The sequence below is a fragment of the Lactuca serriola genome, chromosome 2 (assembly GCF_051521515.1).
Source record: "Lactuca serriola cultivar US96UC23 chromosome 2, Lser_US96UC23_V15, whole genome shotgun sequence".
NCBI lineage: Eukaryota > Viridiplantae > Streptophyta > Magnoliopsida > Asterales > Asteraceae > Lactuca > Lactuca serriola.
In genome coordinates, this window is record NC_136409.1 from 191,231,456 (window position 1) to 191,250,909 (window position 19,454).

General features: G+C 35.7%; 1 protein-coding gene across 1 annotated transcript; it reads left to right on the forward strand.

The window, feature by feature from the left end:
• Positions 1 to 12,962: 12,962 nt before the first annotated feature.
• On the forward strand, positions 12,963 to 15,058 carry LOC145087874 (uncharacterized). Its single transcript, XM_079025974.1, has 4 exons — positions 12,963 to 13,148; positions 13,743 to 13,876; positions 14,051 to 14,169; positions 14,657 to 15,058. Exons 2-4 carry the CDS (start codon positions 13,789 to 13,791, stop codon positions 14,768 to 14,770), a joined length of 321 nt encoding a protein of 106 aa, XP_078882100.1. The 5' UTR covers positions 12,963 to 13,148; positions 13,743 to 13,788; the 3' UTR covers positions 14,771 to 15,058.
• The last annotated feature ends 4,396 nt before the right edge of the window (positions 15,059 to 19,454 follow it).

Consider the following 19,454-nt stretch of genomic DNA (forward strand, 5'->3'; position numbering starts at 1 on the left):
ATTCTGAGAATTGTGTAAAACACTTTCAGATTAAAGCATTTGGGTGGTACTCCCAATATTCTTTAATCGGATAAGATTCAGAGCGACAAGAATTTAGAATGTTTTGATGATAGTTTCGTCTGTACTAGAAAAATGAGACCAAAACCGAATTTATGATCTTTGTCTGAAAACTATCATATGACAGTTTCAAACTGTCATAAACTATAAAAACTGACAAAAAACGGAAGTTTGGATAAGGGTCAAACAATGGTCAATTCTCTAAAAATATGATTTTCTGATGCATTTTTTATATAGCAACATACCCTAATAAAAAAATTTAGGGGCTCTGCCCTTGGGCCCTGCTCCCATGACAGTGTACTTTGAAAACTTGATCAAACTTAAATAAGTGTGTACTCCACACCTTCCTTACTTTTTTAATATTTATCAAGATCACCTTTGGTTAACAAAGTAATCCCATTACACTTAAATAATATTGATGACAACAAATCACCAACATTAAAACACCCAAGGACTTGTGCCATATCTTGAAGCTCGGATTCGGAGGTGTGAATACCAAACAATCGTGATTTGTGAAAGTTCACTTTGAGACCCGAAGTCATTTCAAAACACTTAAGAATCCGAGAAAGATTTTTTATACTACCTTTGTCCCAATTTCCTGTGAATATGGCTTCGTCTTCATAAAACAGATGCGAGATGGTGGGACCTACCTGTGGCAGTTTTACACCCTGTATGAAATGCCTGTCTATTGCGCTTTGGGCAGCAACGTGGAGACCTTCCATGGCAATGATGAAAAGAAAAGGTGATAATGGGTCACCTTGTCTAACACCTCTGGTTACTGGGAATTCAGTAGTAGGGTTCCCATTGACAAGAACAGATGCATTAGCAGAGGATAAACAACCATGAATCCACTTCCTCGATTTGTCTCTGAAAGCCATTTGCTCCATTATCGAGTCTAAGTATCCCTAGTTTATTGTATCAAACGCCTTTTCGAAGTCAATCTTGAATATAAACGTCGCCTTCTTAGTCTTTTTCGCCCAATTGTATATCTCATTCATGATAAGCGTACCATCTTAAATATTCCTGCCACTGATATATGTTGATTGGACTTCATTTATAATTGACCCAATAACTTTTTATGGCGATTTGCAAGAATTTTGGCAACAATCTTGTAGATACACCCAATTAGGCTTATGGGTCTGTAATCAGCTAGAGTTATCGGATCCTTCACCTTTGGGACGAGAGTGATGAACGAGGAGTTACAGCCTTGTGAGAAAGTACCAGTCACCTCGAAGTGTTTTATATATCGTACAATATCTTCTTGCATACTTCCCCATCTCTTCTTGATGAGTTTGAACGTGTAACCGTCAGGTCCAGGGGCCTTTTCTGCGCCACAATCCCATATAGATGACTTTATTTCTTCAATCGAAATTGGAGATTCAATTTCAATGCATTGCACTGCAGGTAACTGCTTGAACAGAGGACTGATCAGCTTCGGCCGGATTGGATAAGGCTCATGGAACTTGTTTCTGAAGAAATAATAAACCTCCTTCTTGATGGAATCAGGGTCTGAATTCTAGACTCCGTTTATTGTAATACCATGAATTCTATTCTTGCTAAGTTTTTTCTTAAGCATCCCATGGAAAAAACGTGAATTCTCGTCCCCGTCGCACACCCATGTGACTTTTTCCTTTTGTTGTAAGTCAATTTTTTTTGCATGTTCTAATTCACTAATCTTTTGCTTGGCTTCCCTTCTGGCTTCTATCTCAGAGAGAGAAAAAAGTCGAGATTTAGCATCCAAATCCCACCTATCGACCTGCTCCTTTAATTGTTTTAGTGCACCTGTTTCTTTTTGCGACTCCTCTTTTCTCCATTCCTTAATTTTTTCTTTTAGTAGTTTTAATTTGGATAAGAAATATCTATCGGGAGCACCATATCCATGGAAATTAATCCAAGCCAACTCAAAAACTTTGTCAAAATCTTTGCAATTTAGCCATGAGTTATAAAACCGGAACGGTGAAGGTCCAAAATCAGCGTTGAATGGTTTTAGCAGCACCGGGCAATGATCAGAATGTTCTCGAGGGAGAGCTGTTACGGAGGAGTTTGGCTGAATATTAATGAAGTTCTGGCAAACTAGAAAACGATCTAGTTTGCTTAATTTGATTCCGTCTTCCCTAAGATACGTGAATTTCCTTCCACCAAGGTGGAATTCATGTAACCCAACATCTGATATGAACTGATTGAAATCTGAGGCTATATATTGACAGAAGAATGAGTTTATCCTCTCGCTTGCATATCGTACCACATTGAAGTCTCCAAAAATGATACAAACCCCATTCGAATTCCTTTTTAATTCCAACAATTCAACCCATAATGCACGTTTTTCTATAATTGATTGGGGGCCATATACGTTTATGAAAGTTGTTGTACCAGGAACATCCTTCCATATCCCTGATGTGGCAATGTAGTGTCTTTTGAGGATTGAGTGAGATTTGCAGAATACTAAAGGATCCCAGATACTCATAATCCCACCTGAGAATCCGGTTGGATTAACAAAATCACATTCGTAATTACTGGAACCCCAACATCCAGAAGTGTCTATTGAGTTTGAATCTGCAACTCTCGTCTCCTGCACACCAATGAAATCCAGTTTGTGTGTAATTTTTAACCTCCGAATCCAGTCCACCTTGCCAGATTCATTTATTCCCCTGATGTTCAAGGTCATAATATTCGTTGATCATTTTTTGGGGCACCAACACCATCAAATACTCTTCCCACAATATCATCCTCTTTGCCAATTTGAAAGCCCAGCTCGTTCCCAATGCGGATTGTACTATCAATTTCATTAGAAAAAGAAGAACATGCTTCATTTGTCGTGGAATGACAACTGAGAGCTTCAGATATGTTTATAGTTTTGTTCAGATCCAAGGAGAGGGGATCTGAGTGGGAAGCCAGAGGAACCTGTTGAGAATTTGATTTCGATCGATGAGAATCAGTCAGTGGGGGATCGAAAATCCTTCAAGGAGTAATGGTGGCTGCAAAGTTACGATCGACTTTTCTTCTTTTCCCTAATAAATCACCCAGTTCAAAATCTGGAGCTAATTCGAAATGGGTCGGTTATAATTTTATCGGAGTCGAGATGTTTTGGGTCCACTTCTGCTTGTTACTTTTAGGCCCACCAAATTTAAGCCCATACACTTCTAATTCGATATGGGGGATTGGTTCAGTTTGTTGGGTGGCGTCATTAATTATTGTCTTGGAAACCTTCTCCGTATCATTGGTACTCAGAGTATGAATATGAGTCGATTCGTCTCCTGCCATTACTGTGCCCTCACTGTCTCCAATGATTCTCGGCACATGCATCTCGGCCTCCGGCGGGTTTTGAATTTCAGCCACTGACATCTCGGCAAACTGTGGGTCATCCTCTGCTATTGCCCCCCATCAATGTTCATGAATTCTGAATCCATATTTTGATTGATTTCCCCATCTTCGAGATCGTCATTGTTTGGGTTCACCCATGTATCCGAGATTCCATCGTCATCCAAGTCATCGGCCGAATCACTATCATCCGATTCTTCGCCCTCTTCCTGTTCTTCTTCTGCTTGAGGAGATGCAATGTTGTGAAAAAATGGGTGCCAGTTGTAGTCGTACTCCACAATTCCCACCTTGTATGATTTGTTGTTGAACGTACATATCGCCATGCTATTGATACAGGTTAAAGAAGAAGTGAGAATATAGGTTGTGCCATAGGATAAATCCAAATTATGCCAGTTTTTCCCTTCTACTTGCAGTGCTTCCCCAAAGTGATTTGCATCTAAGGTGAAATTTTCCTCTGCACGTAAGGAAATTGGGACCCCTGTGATTTTTATCCATGCAAGTCCTTTAATGTTTGGTTTATCAAACACTCCCATACGCAACCATTTTAACCATCTGTTCCAATTATGCTTCTCACGAAAGAAGTTTTCAGCATCCTTGGGAAGGTCGAACCAAATAACCACCCTCATCCCCCCGGCATAGAACAGGTTCTTAGAGTATTTGCACTCAGCCTCCAACAACTTAGGAAGTTCAGTGAGATGGTGCAAGCTGAGTACTTCCCCAACTAACGCGCAACTATTCTATGCCATCATAGCTGGTACATGTTTGACGGCTACATGTTGGATTCATGTATTCTTGCTGGAAGAAGTTCTCTTTTGAGCACCCGCCACATTTGCATAAATTCTTCCTTCCCGGTTTATTTCCCAAGCATTGTGTTTTTAATTTTGTGAGGGAGGTGGCACCAGAATATCTCTTTCTCTATCCATCTTCGGGGCTTTGTTCGAATGGTTTTGCTTTTTATATTTCGATATGTTCACCTTGAGTATGTTGTGCCCACATTTGACTCTTTGCATAGATATTTCTAGTTCTTCAGCGTTTTTGACTCCACAGAACTTCACAAAGCCAAAATAAGCCCTACCTTTGTCTTTTCTACTTGGGATATACACATCGATAATGTTCCCAAAGTTCTTGAAAGCCTCCTTGAGGGTGTATCTGCACGTTCCATCTGGGACATTCTTTACATAGTAGGAAGTAATCACCTTCATCGAAGTGTTTGTCTGCTTTCTCCCCTGACCTCTGTCCATTCTCCATTCTCCTTGTTGCGACCATCCGACTTCCTTGGGAGCATTGTTAGTAACAAATGATCATATAATAATAACACACACACATACATACACACACACAAAACTATAATCATTCAACACCAAATAGTTCAACTTTATCAAACACCCCTTAATTTATTTTGGATATTATAGTTCCATTAAAATCTAACCTAATAAATGAAAATGATTTGTGCCACATGTCATGTTTTCCTTGCATTTGCCACATGTAATTTTTTAAGATATTTTGAATTTTGTCTATTCCACTTGGCATTTTCTGATTTTTTTTTCTTTTTCTTCAAGTTAAAATACACAATTGACTAAATGTGTATATAAGTAAGGTATTTAATTAAATTAAATGTAAAATCTAAGAAAAATTATTCCAGGAACCTTTATTTCCTTCCTTTTTTAACGGGTTTAGGAGATCCAAAATTTTAATTTTACTAACGAGATTCAGTTTTGAAATCCTTAATTCTCGCCTCCAAATCTCGCTCTTTCTATATATCTAGATATTGATGTGAATGAGCAATTGAACAAGCAAAGTGTTAGGGAAGAAACGCAAGAAGAATTGGTTGCTGGAGGAATCTAATTAGCTTTTTATTGTCCTTATTCTCAAATCCATCAGTAAGTTTTCCTCAAATACTTTTCTTTTTCATATATTTTATGTTGATATTGATTTGTCGATTTTATGTTGATATTGATTGGTCTCTGATGGGCATGGATTTTTAATGAGCATCGAGTGATCTTATTCTCTTCCCTTTTTTCTTAATCTTGGGCAACTTTTGCTTAATGACATTCTAACAGCCAACAGGTTTTGATTCTTTTTCGTATCAATTTTCATCATGTTTTATGTTGTTTTCATGCTTTTGATTCGTTTCCATGGCTGATATGGTTAAGGCTTCCTATTTGAGATCAAGAAGGTATTTTGCGTATATTTTTTGTTTATGTGTGTACCTTTCGTTTATGTTTTTTGGTTGGGTTTTCTGATAGTTTTTGGCTTTTTAGGCAATCTACTTATAGAGCACTTCCGAGTGGTAGGTGTAAAGAGGAAAGTTTTGGGTAAGAGAAAGAAAAAGATTGACATTTTCATATGTGGATCATTTTTTGTATTCAATTATTATAGTTGGAAAAGAGATAGTCATCTATCATCCTTCAAAGATTTAGGTTTCTCAGGTATATGCTTTGTGTGATTTTTGGGGTTGTGTTCCTTTATTAGGTGGGTTATAGGTCGACATGTCTATTGGGGAATATGAATCTTGATGAATGGGTTTTTATGTTCATTTGGAGCTCTTTTTTAGGTTCAAAATAGGCAATACTGTATGAGTTGTTGCCTTTATTTTAGCTTGAATCCTGGTGTTGAGCTATGTTTCAGGTTTAAAATCGATTTTTAGTTTTGTTTCTATTTTTGTTTCAAGATATATAGTATGCTAATCCACAACCATCTTATTCATGATGTATATTCTTTAAGAATGTTATTTAGGCTTTTGAATGTTTCATATCAAGTAGATTAATGGTCGTCATTGTGTCGATAATGATATGATGTAAATAGGTGAATTTTCACTACTGAAGTTTAGGTGGCAATGTGTAGCTTCCCAAGAAAATTGAATCCCATTGTATGTTCCTGTTTATAAACGTACGATTACTGTGATGATTCCAAATGTTTGAAGACATGTGTGAAGGAGAGTCGAAGGAATGAGTGGAGTTTCATCATATTTGGGTTAAAAGATACAAAAGGTATTTCTGTTGGACCAGGCCCTTGTAAAGATCAAAGGTAGTATACCCAAATAAAGAAAAACACAGAATTGCAGGAAAAGATTCCCTGTTTTCTCCTTCTTATTTCTGATAATCAAAACAAAGACTTACAGGCTTTAAATAGCAAAACAAAACAAAGTAACTGCAAAGCTGAAACTGAATAAACGTGTGCTCCTAACTAGGTGACAACTAAGCCACTTATTCCTATTGACAAGGTCAATTGAAGACCAAGTCAGAATTACTTTTCTTCCACATACTTCCCCTTAATTCTGATCTTTGTCCTCGAGCCTTATAACTCCCAAAAGGTCTCTCATCTCTAAGAACTTGAGTCTTGGCAAAGCTTTTGTCAAGGGATCTGCTCTTTGTTCCTCACCACTGATGTGTTTCACATCAATTTGCTTCCTTTCAATACAACCCCGTATGAAATGAAACTTAGTGTCAATGTGTTTGCTCCTCCCATGAAAAATAGGATTCTGCATAAGAGCTATGGTTGACTTGTTGTCTACATACATCCTGACACTTTCTTCCTTCCAGGCAGTTAGCTCCTTCAATAAACTTCTTAACCAGAGTGCTTGGTATGTTGTTGCGGTTGCAACCATGAATTCTGCTTCACACGAAGACAAGGCTACAACTTGTTGTTTCTGGGATGACCATGTTATTGGATTCCCAGAAAAATAAAACACCATCCCCGTTGTGCCTTTTCTGCCATCAACATCCATTCCATAGCTGCTATCACTGAATCCAATCAACTTTCTATCTCCAACCTTCTTGTATACTAGACCATAGTTGATTGTCCCTTTTAGGTACCTTAGAATGTGTTTAACTGCCTTGAGGTGGCTCTCCTTAGGTGACTCCATGTACCTGCTCGTTACTCCAATTGAGTAGCTCAAATCTGGTCTTGAGTGAATGAGGTAACGGAGGTTGCCAATCAGGCGTCGGTAATCAGTGGCATTGACTGGCACTCCATCTTCATCTTTTGTTAGAGCAAGCCTTGGTTCCATTGGGTATTTTGATGGGTTACAATCTCCCATGCCTGCTATTTGTAATATCTTCTTAGCATACCCGGTTTGGCTGATTGTGATACCTCCATGCCCTTGTTGGACTTCTATCCCCAGGTAATAGGATAGGCTTCCCATATCACTCATGTCAAAATTCTTTAGCATCCGCCTTTTGAATTCAGCCACCAGCTCCTCACTTGTACCTGTCACGATTAGGTCGTCTACATAAACACCCGCAATCAAGGTGTTATTTGATTTCTGGAGCTTGTATACGGCATATTCCTGTGGGCACCTTTGGAATCCCATCTCTTTCAAGGTCTTGTCAAGTCGATCATTCCAAGCTCTTGGTGCTTGTCGCAAGCCATAGAGCGCATTGTTAAGCTTGTAGACCATGTTTTCTTTTCCAGCAATGACAAAACCTGTTGGTTGAGTAACATACACCTCTTCCTGTAGAATTCCATTCAAAAATGCAGATTTCACATCCAAGTGATGAACTTTCCACCCTTCACTTGCTGCCAATGCCAGTACCAAGCGAATTGTCTCCAGACGAGCCACCGGTGCAAAGGCCTCATCAAAGTCTACACCCTTTTGCTGTACATATCCCTTTGCGATGATTCTGGCTTTGTGTTTTGTTACTTTCCCTTCTGTGTTCTTTTTCAACTTGAATACCCACTTCAGCCCTATCGCCTTTTGCCCTTTAGGGAGATGAGTCAATTTCCATGTATTGTTGTTTTCAACTGATTCCAGTTCTTGTTTCATCGCATTTCTCCATTCTTTGTCACCTGAAGCTTCTTCATACGTGGTGGGTTCTTCACCTGTGTACATTAGCATCTCTGAATCATCTTCCATCTCCTGGGTTTCGTTATAAATGTCTGTTAAGGCCCTAAATCCTCGAACAGGGGTATCGTCGTACGTGGACCTGTCTACGTCTTCTTCTGATGCTAGACTCGTGGAGTCTCCTGGACTTATTGGGACTTCGCTCACAGGAGGTGAATGATCTGCTGGTGTTGTGGATGACTGATACCCATGCGGTGGCGAACTAGGGCTTCCAATTTCTCCTAATGTTGGATCGAGTTCCTCCATCGTATCTTGGGCTATTCCTTCACTAGGGAACCTGACCCAAGAATTACTTAGTATTGGGCCTTCACAAAGGACTTTAGCCCAATCCCATTTCCTTTTCTCTTCAAATACGACATCTCTTGATACATATATTCTATTTCGTTTAGGGCAATACAACCGGAACGCCTTACTTCCTGCCTCGTTTCCCAGATACACCATTTGTTCACTTCTATCTCCCAACTTTGTGAGTTTATTCGTTGGTATCTTTACGTGAGCTACACAACCGAACACTCTAAAGTGCTCCAACGTTGGCTTCATCTCCTGTAGAGCCTCATATGGAGTCATGTCTTTTACTCCTCTTGTTGGGACTCGGTTTAAAATCTGCACGACGTGGCGAACGGCTTCTCCCTACAGTGTTTCTGGGACATCCATGGCTTTCAGCAAGGACCTGGTGGTTTCAAGAATTGTACGGTTCCGGCGTTCTACCACCTTGTTCTGTTGAGGGGAATAGGGTGCAGTCAATTGCCTCTTGATTCCTTCCCGATTGCAGAACTCAGTGAATTCATTTGACGTGAATTCACCTCCTCGATCTGTGCGCAACAATTTTAATTTGTATTTCCCTTCACCTTCTAGTCGATTCTTGAACTTCTTGAAGGCAGTGAAAGCTTCACTTTTGTCTTTGATCATCGACACCCACATGTATCTGCTGTAGTCATCTACCATGAGAAGGAAGTACCGGTTTCCAGCTAGTGTTTGGGGCGTTATAGGACCGCACAAATCTGCATGAATCAGTTCAAGAGCTTGCACGCCACTGTGCTACTTTCGGGAACGGATATCGGGTCTGTTTGGAAACTAAACATCCCTCACAAATCTGTGTGGGATGCTGAATTCTTTGCACTCCCCGCACCATATCCTTTACCACCATAGACTCGATCACATGGAAGTTTACGTGACCCAATCTTACGTGCCACAACCATGCTGTATCATCTAGGCTTGCACTAAGGCACACAGGTTGTGTTGTATGCAGGACAATCTTGTACAACCTGTTCTTTGAACGTTGTACCTTCATTATCAACCTGTTGCTAGCATCATGAACCCTTAAGAATTCATGAAGCATCTCGATCTTGTATCCCACTTCTGTCATCTGTCCTAGGCTAAGTATATTACTTTGTAAAGCTGGGATGTAATATACCTCAGAGATGACTTGTTGCTCTCCATTTTTGCATTCCAAGAGAATTGTACCCCTTCCTTTGATCTGAACTTTAGACCCGTCCCCAAAACGCACCTGCCCTGTTACTCTTTCATCAAGTTCTGCAAAGTACTCACGCACCCCTATCATGTGGTTACTGGCCCCATTATCCAAGTACCATGTATCCTTCTCATTTTCTTTTGTTGCTGGGAACACTTTGTCTTCATTAAACAGTACCCAGTTATTTGTATCTTCACCCCAGACAGTTAATAAAAGAGCATGTTCTTCTTCATGTACCTGTATGAGATTGACATCAGCCTCCTTCCTCTTAGGATCGGGGCATTCCGATGCATAGTGTCCAAACACATCACAGTTGAAGCACTTTATGTGACTCTTGTCTCTTCCCTTTACTTGACCATTGTCTCGAGATTGTTGGTGATTACCCCGACCACCTCTACCCCTTGAGCCTCCTCTTCCTCCACGATGGCCTCCTCGACCTCCCCTCTCGCTATGAGATGAGCCACGGCCTCTTCCTGCTGAGTTGGTGGAGTTTTTGTTTGACTTTTGACCCATTTGCCCCTCTGATCGAGTGAGCAGCAGACCAGCTTCAGCATTAGTGGTTTCGGTGCGACTTCTCAACCGATCCTCATACGCTTTGAGTCTTCCTATAGCTTCTTCAAATGGCATGGTATCCAAATCTGAATATTGTTCAATGGAGGCTACAAGTTGTAGATACTTTTTTGAGACAGAATCAAGCAACTTCCTCACCAAAGTGTTGTCTTTTATTGTTGCACCAAGACTGATGTATTTTGAGTTAATACCACTCAACTTTCCCGCGAATTCATCTATGGTCTCTCCTTCTTTCATCCTTAGTGCATCAAACTCACTCTTGAGTGAGTGCAATCTTGCCTTTTGCACTCGATCTGCACCCAGGTACCGAATTTTCAAAGATTCCCATACTTCTTTTGCAGTTTTCTTCTTGGCCACCTGCATGAGAATATCCTCTAGTATTGCTTGGAAAATGTAGGCCCATGCCATCTTATTCTTCTTCTCGTCAACAGTCACTCCGACAGTTGGTTCTATGGATTCCCAAACACCTTGAGCATCCATGATAGCCTCCATCTTGATTGCCCACGTGGTATAGTTTGTTGAAGTCAACAATGGACATTGGAACGACACACCACCGTTATCTCTTGGTACCTGTTGACTGGAACCTGTCATGTTGTCATGTCTTATGTATTTGGGCATAAATAAGAAAGCTCTGATACCAAGTGTTGGATCAGGCCCCTGTAAAGATCAAAGGTAGTATACCCAAATAAAGAAAAACACAGAATTGCAGGAAAAGATTCCCTGTTTTCTCCTTCTTATTTCTGATAATCAAAACAAAGACTTACAGACTTTAAATAGCAAAAAAAAAACAAAGTAACTGCAAAGCTAAAACTGAATAAAAGTGTGCTCCTAACTAGGTGGCAACTAAGCCACTTATTCCTATTGACAAGGTCAATTGAAGACCAAGTCAGAATTACTTTTCTTCCACAATTTCAAGCTATGCTTATTGTTGTATTTTTATGTTTGATAACTTAATTTATTCATTTATTGTCTTAGATTTAGTTTGCAAAATAAGCATAATGGTTTTAAAACGCAAGGGTAGTATCGTCAATTAGAAAGCAACCATCAGAAAAGATGAACGTAGATTTAGTTTGCAAAATAAGCATAATGGTTTTAAAACGCAAGGGTAGTATCGTCAATTAGAAAGCAACCATCAGAAAAGATGAACGTGACTCCACTAATACCTTTTTGTAGTAGTTTTACTCTTGATTAAGTCTACTGTTACCTTTTTTTTATTGTGGTTTTTCCAAGTACTATCATTATATTACATATTCTTCCATGCAAGATATAATATGCATGGGTTTGGATAGTTGAGAATGATTTGGACAGCTGAGATGCTTAAACCACTACCAGATAGCCTAAAAAATACATAATGAGGTGTGATGTTTGGTATGGAACGTAGAAAATTACAGATTGTTTAGTTGATTTGTGTGTGTGTGTGTGTATGCTAGAGAGGGAAGAAAAGTTTAACTTTACTCTTTGTTTAGTTGTTAATGGCTGGCAACAATCCATTATTATTGTTAGGGACTGGTGAGAAGGCTTCATGTTGTTCTGCTGCTATTTAATTGTCCTCACCAAGTTGTGCTCCATTTTGGTTGTTGATGGTTATACATTTGCACATGCAGTCGGTATAATTGAAAGTTCACTGGAATTTTGTGTTAAACATTTGATGTGTAGTCGATTTTTCCCCACTCTTATGTAGCTGCTCAACCTTGTGCATATTACAATGTGGCTGATTTTACCCTTGGGGTCATATTTAGGCTTAATCATGCTATCTTATTTATGCTTAGTAATGTTGTTGTCTATTTAAATAGTAATTGTAAAATACATGTTTTTAAATCAGGTACAATGAGTAGAAATAACGTTTTTCATTTACTCATTAGTTAATTACTTTTTGATTTTGACATGTTAAAAAACAATGTAAAGTTGTTCCTTATGTTAAAGAGTTGTGGCGAAGATAGTTTTGTAGATTTTAATATTTATATTTTCATGATGTACTTTTTGAACGATAGTTGGGTTTTTGTTTTTTCTAATTTTAATTTGAACAATATAGTAATTTACATATTTTGCATGATTGAATTTAAAAACTGTGGCTTTGTTTGTCATATCTTTAAATTTTGTATACATTTTTAGTTTTATTTAGTATTATCAATAAAAAACGCAAATGCAAAAAATCTCAAAATAAAAAACCCTAAAATCGATAAAATCTCAAAATAAAAGACCCTAAAAACAATATAGAAGATAGATCCCAACTTCTTGAGTAGCTTTCATTGTTGGCTGTCCAAAAATTTGTTTCAATGTCACCAACAAAATTGCATAACTAAAAATTAAAGCAAAATTTTGATAAAGAAACAAAAATCAACTGAGGATAATAACACAATTATTGATCTTCAATAGGATGCTTAGTAGATATATTGAAATACTTACTTTGGTCAGTATATCATTTATATTTATATAAAAGATCATTTGTATTTATATAAAAGTATTACTAAAACAATATGTTTATAATATATTAAACTTTATATTTTTTTTTAAATATCCGTGTAATTCAAGGGTCTTACATCTGGTATTTGTTCTGTCAAAACATTGCTCGCTAGTTTTATTGTATGTCTTCGTTAAATTGTTGCTTACTTTTATGCTCGTGTTGTTGCCTTTTGTCCACAATATAAAAGGCCGAAAAAGTTGGACCATTTTCATTTGGTAAGTAAGGGCTAGCAAGGAAGAAAGCCTAATACGAAAGCCCAAGATAGTTTGTTTCGATGCCCAAAGTCCCAAACTCACATCTTTACGAATTCAGAGAATTCTTCTCCGTCAAGCTGGGCGACGACGAAGAGTCGAAGACAGGAGGGATCAGTCCGAACACCGATCTATTGTTGTTAGTTGCCAACGTTGAAAACTAGCTTTCAGAAGGTAAGATCTTTATTCCTTTTTCCGCTTAGTAATTGATGAGATTTGCTGCTAATGTCACGAATCCTATTAGGAAATATCGCGCTCCGGCTCCTGTTTCTGGTTTATTTTTTCAAGTAATTGACTTGATTGTTTGGAGTTTATGCATTATTTAAGGAGAAGCGAAGGAACTATTGTGTTATTAATGGTGCCCATAACCTGTTTGTTAAATTGCCTAAGTGCGTTTTGCTTCCATTTTTATTTATTTTGGTTAGAGAAGCAAGGCGCTCTTTCGTTTATGCATTCGTTAAGGGATCATTTAGCACAGATGCAAGATAGATGTTAAGCAGGCATCACTACCATCATATCATCATATGTACAGTTTGCTAACACACATTGCTAGATTAACTGTGATTTTTAGGGACAAAAACTCAACTAACGTGACTGAAGTAACAATGCGACTGATCATTCTAGGGCTTTGCTCATATATACATTTGCTTTCTATCGTGTACATATCAATACATTGTAATCAAAATTAGATCCCTGTTATCACACATTTACGCTGTACACTTTTAGGGTTTTGACCATCTTTCTAAAGTAATGCATTATTTTTTGTAGTTTTCTTGGGTTTGGGCTGTTTTTCTTTGGTTAAGATAACAAAAGAATGAGTATAGAGAAGGAAGAAGTGGTAGTTTTACCTAGAAGAAAAGTATCATGCACTACCTCCTTCGATAATCTCTGGTTCTGCTATTGTAAGTCTTTGCTCTCTCTCAGTTTTTCTCTTTCTCTTTCCCTGTGTATGTGTATGTCTGATTTTTATATGCACATGAGTTCAAGATTTATGATACCCTCTCATTGAATTTAGAAAAAAAAAAAGTATCTATACACATTTAATATGCAACTGAAACTTTTTGTGATCATGGCAGCTCCAGTACATCAATTGCAACAATATTATAGACTTGGATCCCTTGATAATTGTTCTGGGAAGTGGAATGCTATGATTGATTGCTTAAAACTGAAAACAAAAAGGTCTCACGAAGTTCAGGTACTTTCATCTCCTTATTATAATTTGTAAACAATGTATTGTTACATATTATCCCTGAACATGTTTTTCCACTCTATTTGTCAGCATTCTATGTTATGTTAAGTGTTGACATAATCAAATCTTAATTGTTTTCTTCATTTTCATGTCCTTAGCATGTAAGTAACATTAAAGTAGTGGGATGGGTGTATCATGTATGTTGTTACATTATTTTAACATACATGATACATGCTATTATCTATCTCTTGAGTCATGGGTACAAAGCATAGATATTAGATTATATTCCACTTGCGTAAGTGGTTTTGCTTTTCTTTTGGCTAAAGCATCTTTGATATGAAAAGGAAAGAGGACACAAACTTTTCTACAAATCATCATCCATCTTTTGAATTCCTGTTTAGGAGAGCTTTTCAGGGAGCCTTTCTAGCTCTTTAATCTTTTTGTTCTTTAGAAAAAGTGAAGACTCAATTAAGAGTTCAAGTAATGAATGCAGGAAATTCTTGAAACCCGTGAGAAAGAAAAGACCCACATTTGGTCTTTTAGGACGCCAGAAGAAGCGGCATCTCATTGGAATGACTTGTTTGGACATGTAAATGATGCTGAATGAGAGGTTTATTAGGAGGGGTGTTATAGTAATTTTACTCAAAAAATGACAAAATATAGATAAGAAGAAAACTTTAATGATGAAAGCGGATGTTTTATTTATGAAATTTGTTTTGTTAATTAATGGGTAATTCGAACAATAATTACGGGGATCCATTCCCCCAAAAAGTGGTAAATTTTGTAAAACGTTATGCTCAAGTGGGCCTATGTGTCCTAGACTTTGGGTACAAAGCGATGAAAATGATTCAATGATTGTACAATGATATAGTCATTAAATGGATTTCTTGTTGAACTCGATTTAAATTAATATTGTTTAATTATCCAAAGGCAAAAAATTTAAACGTTATGATTCTTTTTGTTTATTTGTTTGTCGGTTGAAGGTGACAAATGACAACGAGGGGTATAGACTATAATAGACTATAGAGCATTGAAGTGTTATTGGCCATTAGTTTTGAGTATATCATCAATAATGATTTTTTCCCACCGACGATGTATGTTGCATCAACTTTCAATTTTCAAGTATCTCTATCAAATATCATCACATCATCATATGACAAGTATCCTAAATTGATCTTTAGACAAAATGTCATTTTTGCTTGATGTTTTTAAGGATTGTTAGTTGTGACGTGTAAGTAAATAAGAAATTAAAGATGATAAAGCAAAAGTAAAGTAGTATTAGGTAAACCAAAAGCAATGGAATGGGGTGGGGTGGCTATATTTAGTAAGAATTGGTAGGGCTAAAATGGACAAATAAAGTAATGCTTTAAGGACTCAAAGTCAAAGACCAAGATTAAGAAAAATTGTTTTGAATTTTGAACATGGATTTAGGTTTGTATAATTGTGGCTTAATTCAGTGAAAGACCAAGATTAAGAAAATTGGTTTTGATTTTTGAACGTGGATTTAGGTTTAATAATTGTGGCTTAATTCGTGGAACTTGCTTACCCTATTGATTGGTTGATTGGTTATGTAGAAAATAACATTCAACCATAAAATCAGGATTTTGATTTTTAGTTCATGAAGATATGATATGGAGTTTGTTTATAATTAGTAATTACTAATTACATTAAAAGGAATGGTATATTGGTATATTGGTATTTTAGTATTTGCATGTTGAGGCACTCTTTCCGTCTTTCGACTGTTTGCCCGTTGAATGGTCTTTATCAAGCTTTCTTCAGCAGCTATTTAAACTTTAAAGCCTCTCCTACTACAAGTTGAATATTTGTATATTATTATGCCTCTACTCTTATTCCTTTTTCTTTCCTTTTCTTTTAAATCATAGATTAGAAAACTCATCTTGGAACCAAAAACCAAAAAAGTGGGTCACCTAAAAGAGGACAATCATTATGTAATGGTTAATAATTTGTAAATGTAACAAAATGTTTTTATGTATATACTTTGTACACCATTTATCACTACTATTAAAGTTATACAATCCGTTCAAAAAGGCATTAGTTTCATCGATAATAGCATGTTAAAGGCCAATTTCACCGAGTCTATGTGGAAATGGTTATTGAATTGTAACGGTAAGTAATGTTCATGTAACTTTTTTTTACATGATTAACCATTGAAATTATCATATCTTTTCAAAAAACATTACATGTTTCATGTAGTGATGAACAATCCCATACGATTTAAGAACCAATTTATGATCTGAAATTGGTTTTTGAAAACGATTCAAACCGATTTAGGAACTAGTCCAGTTTAAAGCCAAGCTGACGGTTATACAGTTTGAAGAATTTACTATTGAAAATGGTTTTCAAACCTATAAAAACTGATTTTCATATAGTAAAAAATGCGGTTATCATTCATTATTTCTTCAAATGTTTTAGAGGTTTTTCAAGACTGTTTTTCACCCTTGTACTATCCAAGATGTATGAGATACATATTTCTAAAAATTAAAAGTTGAAAAATGTCCGAAAAAGAAAACATTACATCATGGAAAAGCAATGTGTTGCTTATTGGTCCATTTCTGATTAACAATCAAAATTTTGCTAAATTTTGAGATCGAAAGCAAACATAGGTTTTTTAAATTGGTTTTGATGTTATCCTAACCGGTTTCTATAGGTTTATATACTTTTGCTTGGGAACGAGTTTGGACTCAATCTGATTTTAACTTTGTTGACCAAAACCAATCCGATTTTGTAAATAAATTCGGTATTATTCAGAGTACACATATATGTTTATTTTAGTAGCATTAGAATACCCAATATCCAACACTTGTTTATAATCAACATTTGTGATTAGTTTTCAATACTTTCAACCCATCTGTCAATAACTAGTTAGGAACACATCATTTAGTTAACTTATCTACAAGCGTGATGAATTCATTAAGCCCGCATACAATTAGAAACCCACATCTTCAACTGATCCAATCACACCATTATAGTATATGAGAGGTTTAGGAAGGGAAACCCCTATATGATTTAGGTCAACCGTTAATAAAGTACCTAGACATAAAAGTGATGACATTTGGCTTCAATAATTCAGAACTCGAGCTTAATCGTTCCTTCAACTTCATCAATGGAGCTTAAATTGTTTGTAATAGTTTAACACCTTTAAAACCTTCGATGGTTGAATAAGACTTAAATCTGTTTACTTTGCTACCTAATTTCCAAGTGATATCAACATAGACCTTATTTTTAGTTATAGATGTTATCGGTTTAAAATGCTATTATCAATGAAACTGGTGATTTTTGAACGTATTTCGTAACTTTAGTTATAAACAATATACAAAAAATAATAATTAATAGGTGAGTAATTATAAGCATAAAAAACATTTAGTTACTCAATACTCATACAAGTCATTAACCCTTTAGTAAAATGTGTCTATGATAACACACTCGTGTTCAGAAGGACTGAGTTGGTTTTTTGGTCATTCCACAGGGGCATAACATGATAGATTTTGTATTGTTTCCATGGGGAGTAAAGACTGAGACTTCCCAAAAGTGAAGGGTGAAAACAGAGGAATCAAAATTCACTAGGGGGTGAATTGGCATTATTAGCTTGTGTGTTGAATTTGTTAAGCCATCAAATCAAGACTAAGTACAAAACACAAGCGACAAATTTGACGGCATAAAAAAGATTTCTCCAAAGTATAACGACCGACACAAAACGCACCAACCCCTTTCTATTTATAACAATTACATCAACGGCTACAAAATTACATTTTCAACTTTAATATTTGACTTGTAAGTATATTTTAAGGTATTTAATGAACATTTGTTATACTAAACTTATGTAAACCACTATTTGTTATCTAATTGATCTTTAGTCTTTTGGCTAGTTGTTAGCTATTAATATTGTTTATATTTGTTTCTTTAATTTTTTTTAATTAATATAAATTTTCAAATTGAAAGGAGCACTAATGCACTATATATGTCATATGAAAATACAAAATATTTTGAGCGTTCTAAAGAATATACTAAGACCTTTAAAGATTATAAATTACATCACCTATCTTTCCCTAACACACTAAACCCTAATACATTGTCCGTTAGAAAAGATTTTGTCATATTTTTTATATGACATGTCTTCTAAAACAAACTAATCGTTTAATTGAAACTAATCATTATTCATCGAACTAATCGCCTCTAGACTCTAATTTTGAAAAAAAAAATTATTCATATCTTTTGTTTTGCACAGATAACAACTACTATATATATATATATATATATATATATATATATATATATATATATATATATATATATATATATATATATATAACTATTTGCATTTATTTATATATGATAATGCAATGAAAGACTTGTTTTTCTTAGGTTATCCGCAATGAGAATTGTACGAGGGTTTAATAGAATAAATATGAATATAATATAGAGAAGAGAAAGAGTGTGGAGTTGAATGACCATAGAATGGTGCAATGGAATTGTAATGAAAATTTATGATTTTTTAAAGAATTAAACTGAATGTGTATATTTTTTTTTCTACTTGGCAATCCATACAACTCTCCAAGGATTTAATCTTAGAAATGGCCTTAACACCTAACAAAAACAAAGCTTCTTTTGATAAAACAAATAGTAATGATTGTCAACGAACCATGGAATCTAAACACTTTTAACTAATAAAAAGCTCTTTATTTTTTATTAACGAATCACATATAAGAAAGTAATATTTTTCATCTTTTATTGATACTTTATTATGTATAATCAGAAGATAGGATTTAAACACTGATTTTAGAGTATTTTAAAGTAAATTATTATTATTGTTAAATGGAATTTTTAAACTTTTGCGTGTTGGGGGATTATTGTTTTAATTTCCAAAGTAAAGACATTGTTCGTACTTTCTTAATGGATAATCTACAATGAAAAACGGTATCTTAAATATCATTCACACTTCCGATATATATAATATGTATATATAAAATAAACGTATTTATTAAACATAAAAAAGAGCATTAATGGAATATAATTTGACACAAAAAATTATGGTATAAAATTTAGACGTAGAACAATAATTATTTTCATTTATATTCAGTAGTTTAAGAAAATTATTCAAAATCGATATTTAAATAATTTATATACGTTTAAATAAATTTATATAATGAATAGAATAATCTTTATAAACATTGATTAGTTGATTTTGTTGGATTTTTGGTTGTTAATGTCTTGTGAATATGAGTGAGATAGGTAGTATGGGTATGTCATAAATACGAAATTGGAATATAAAT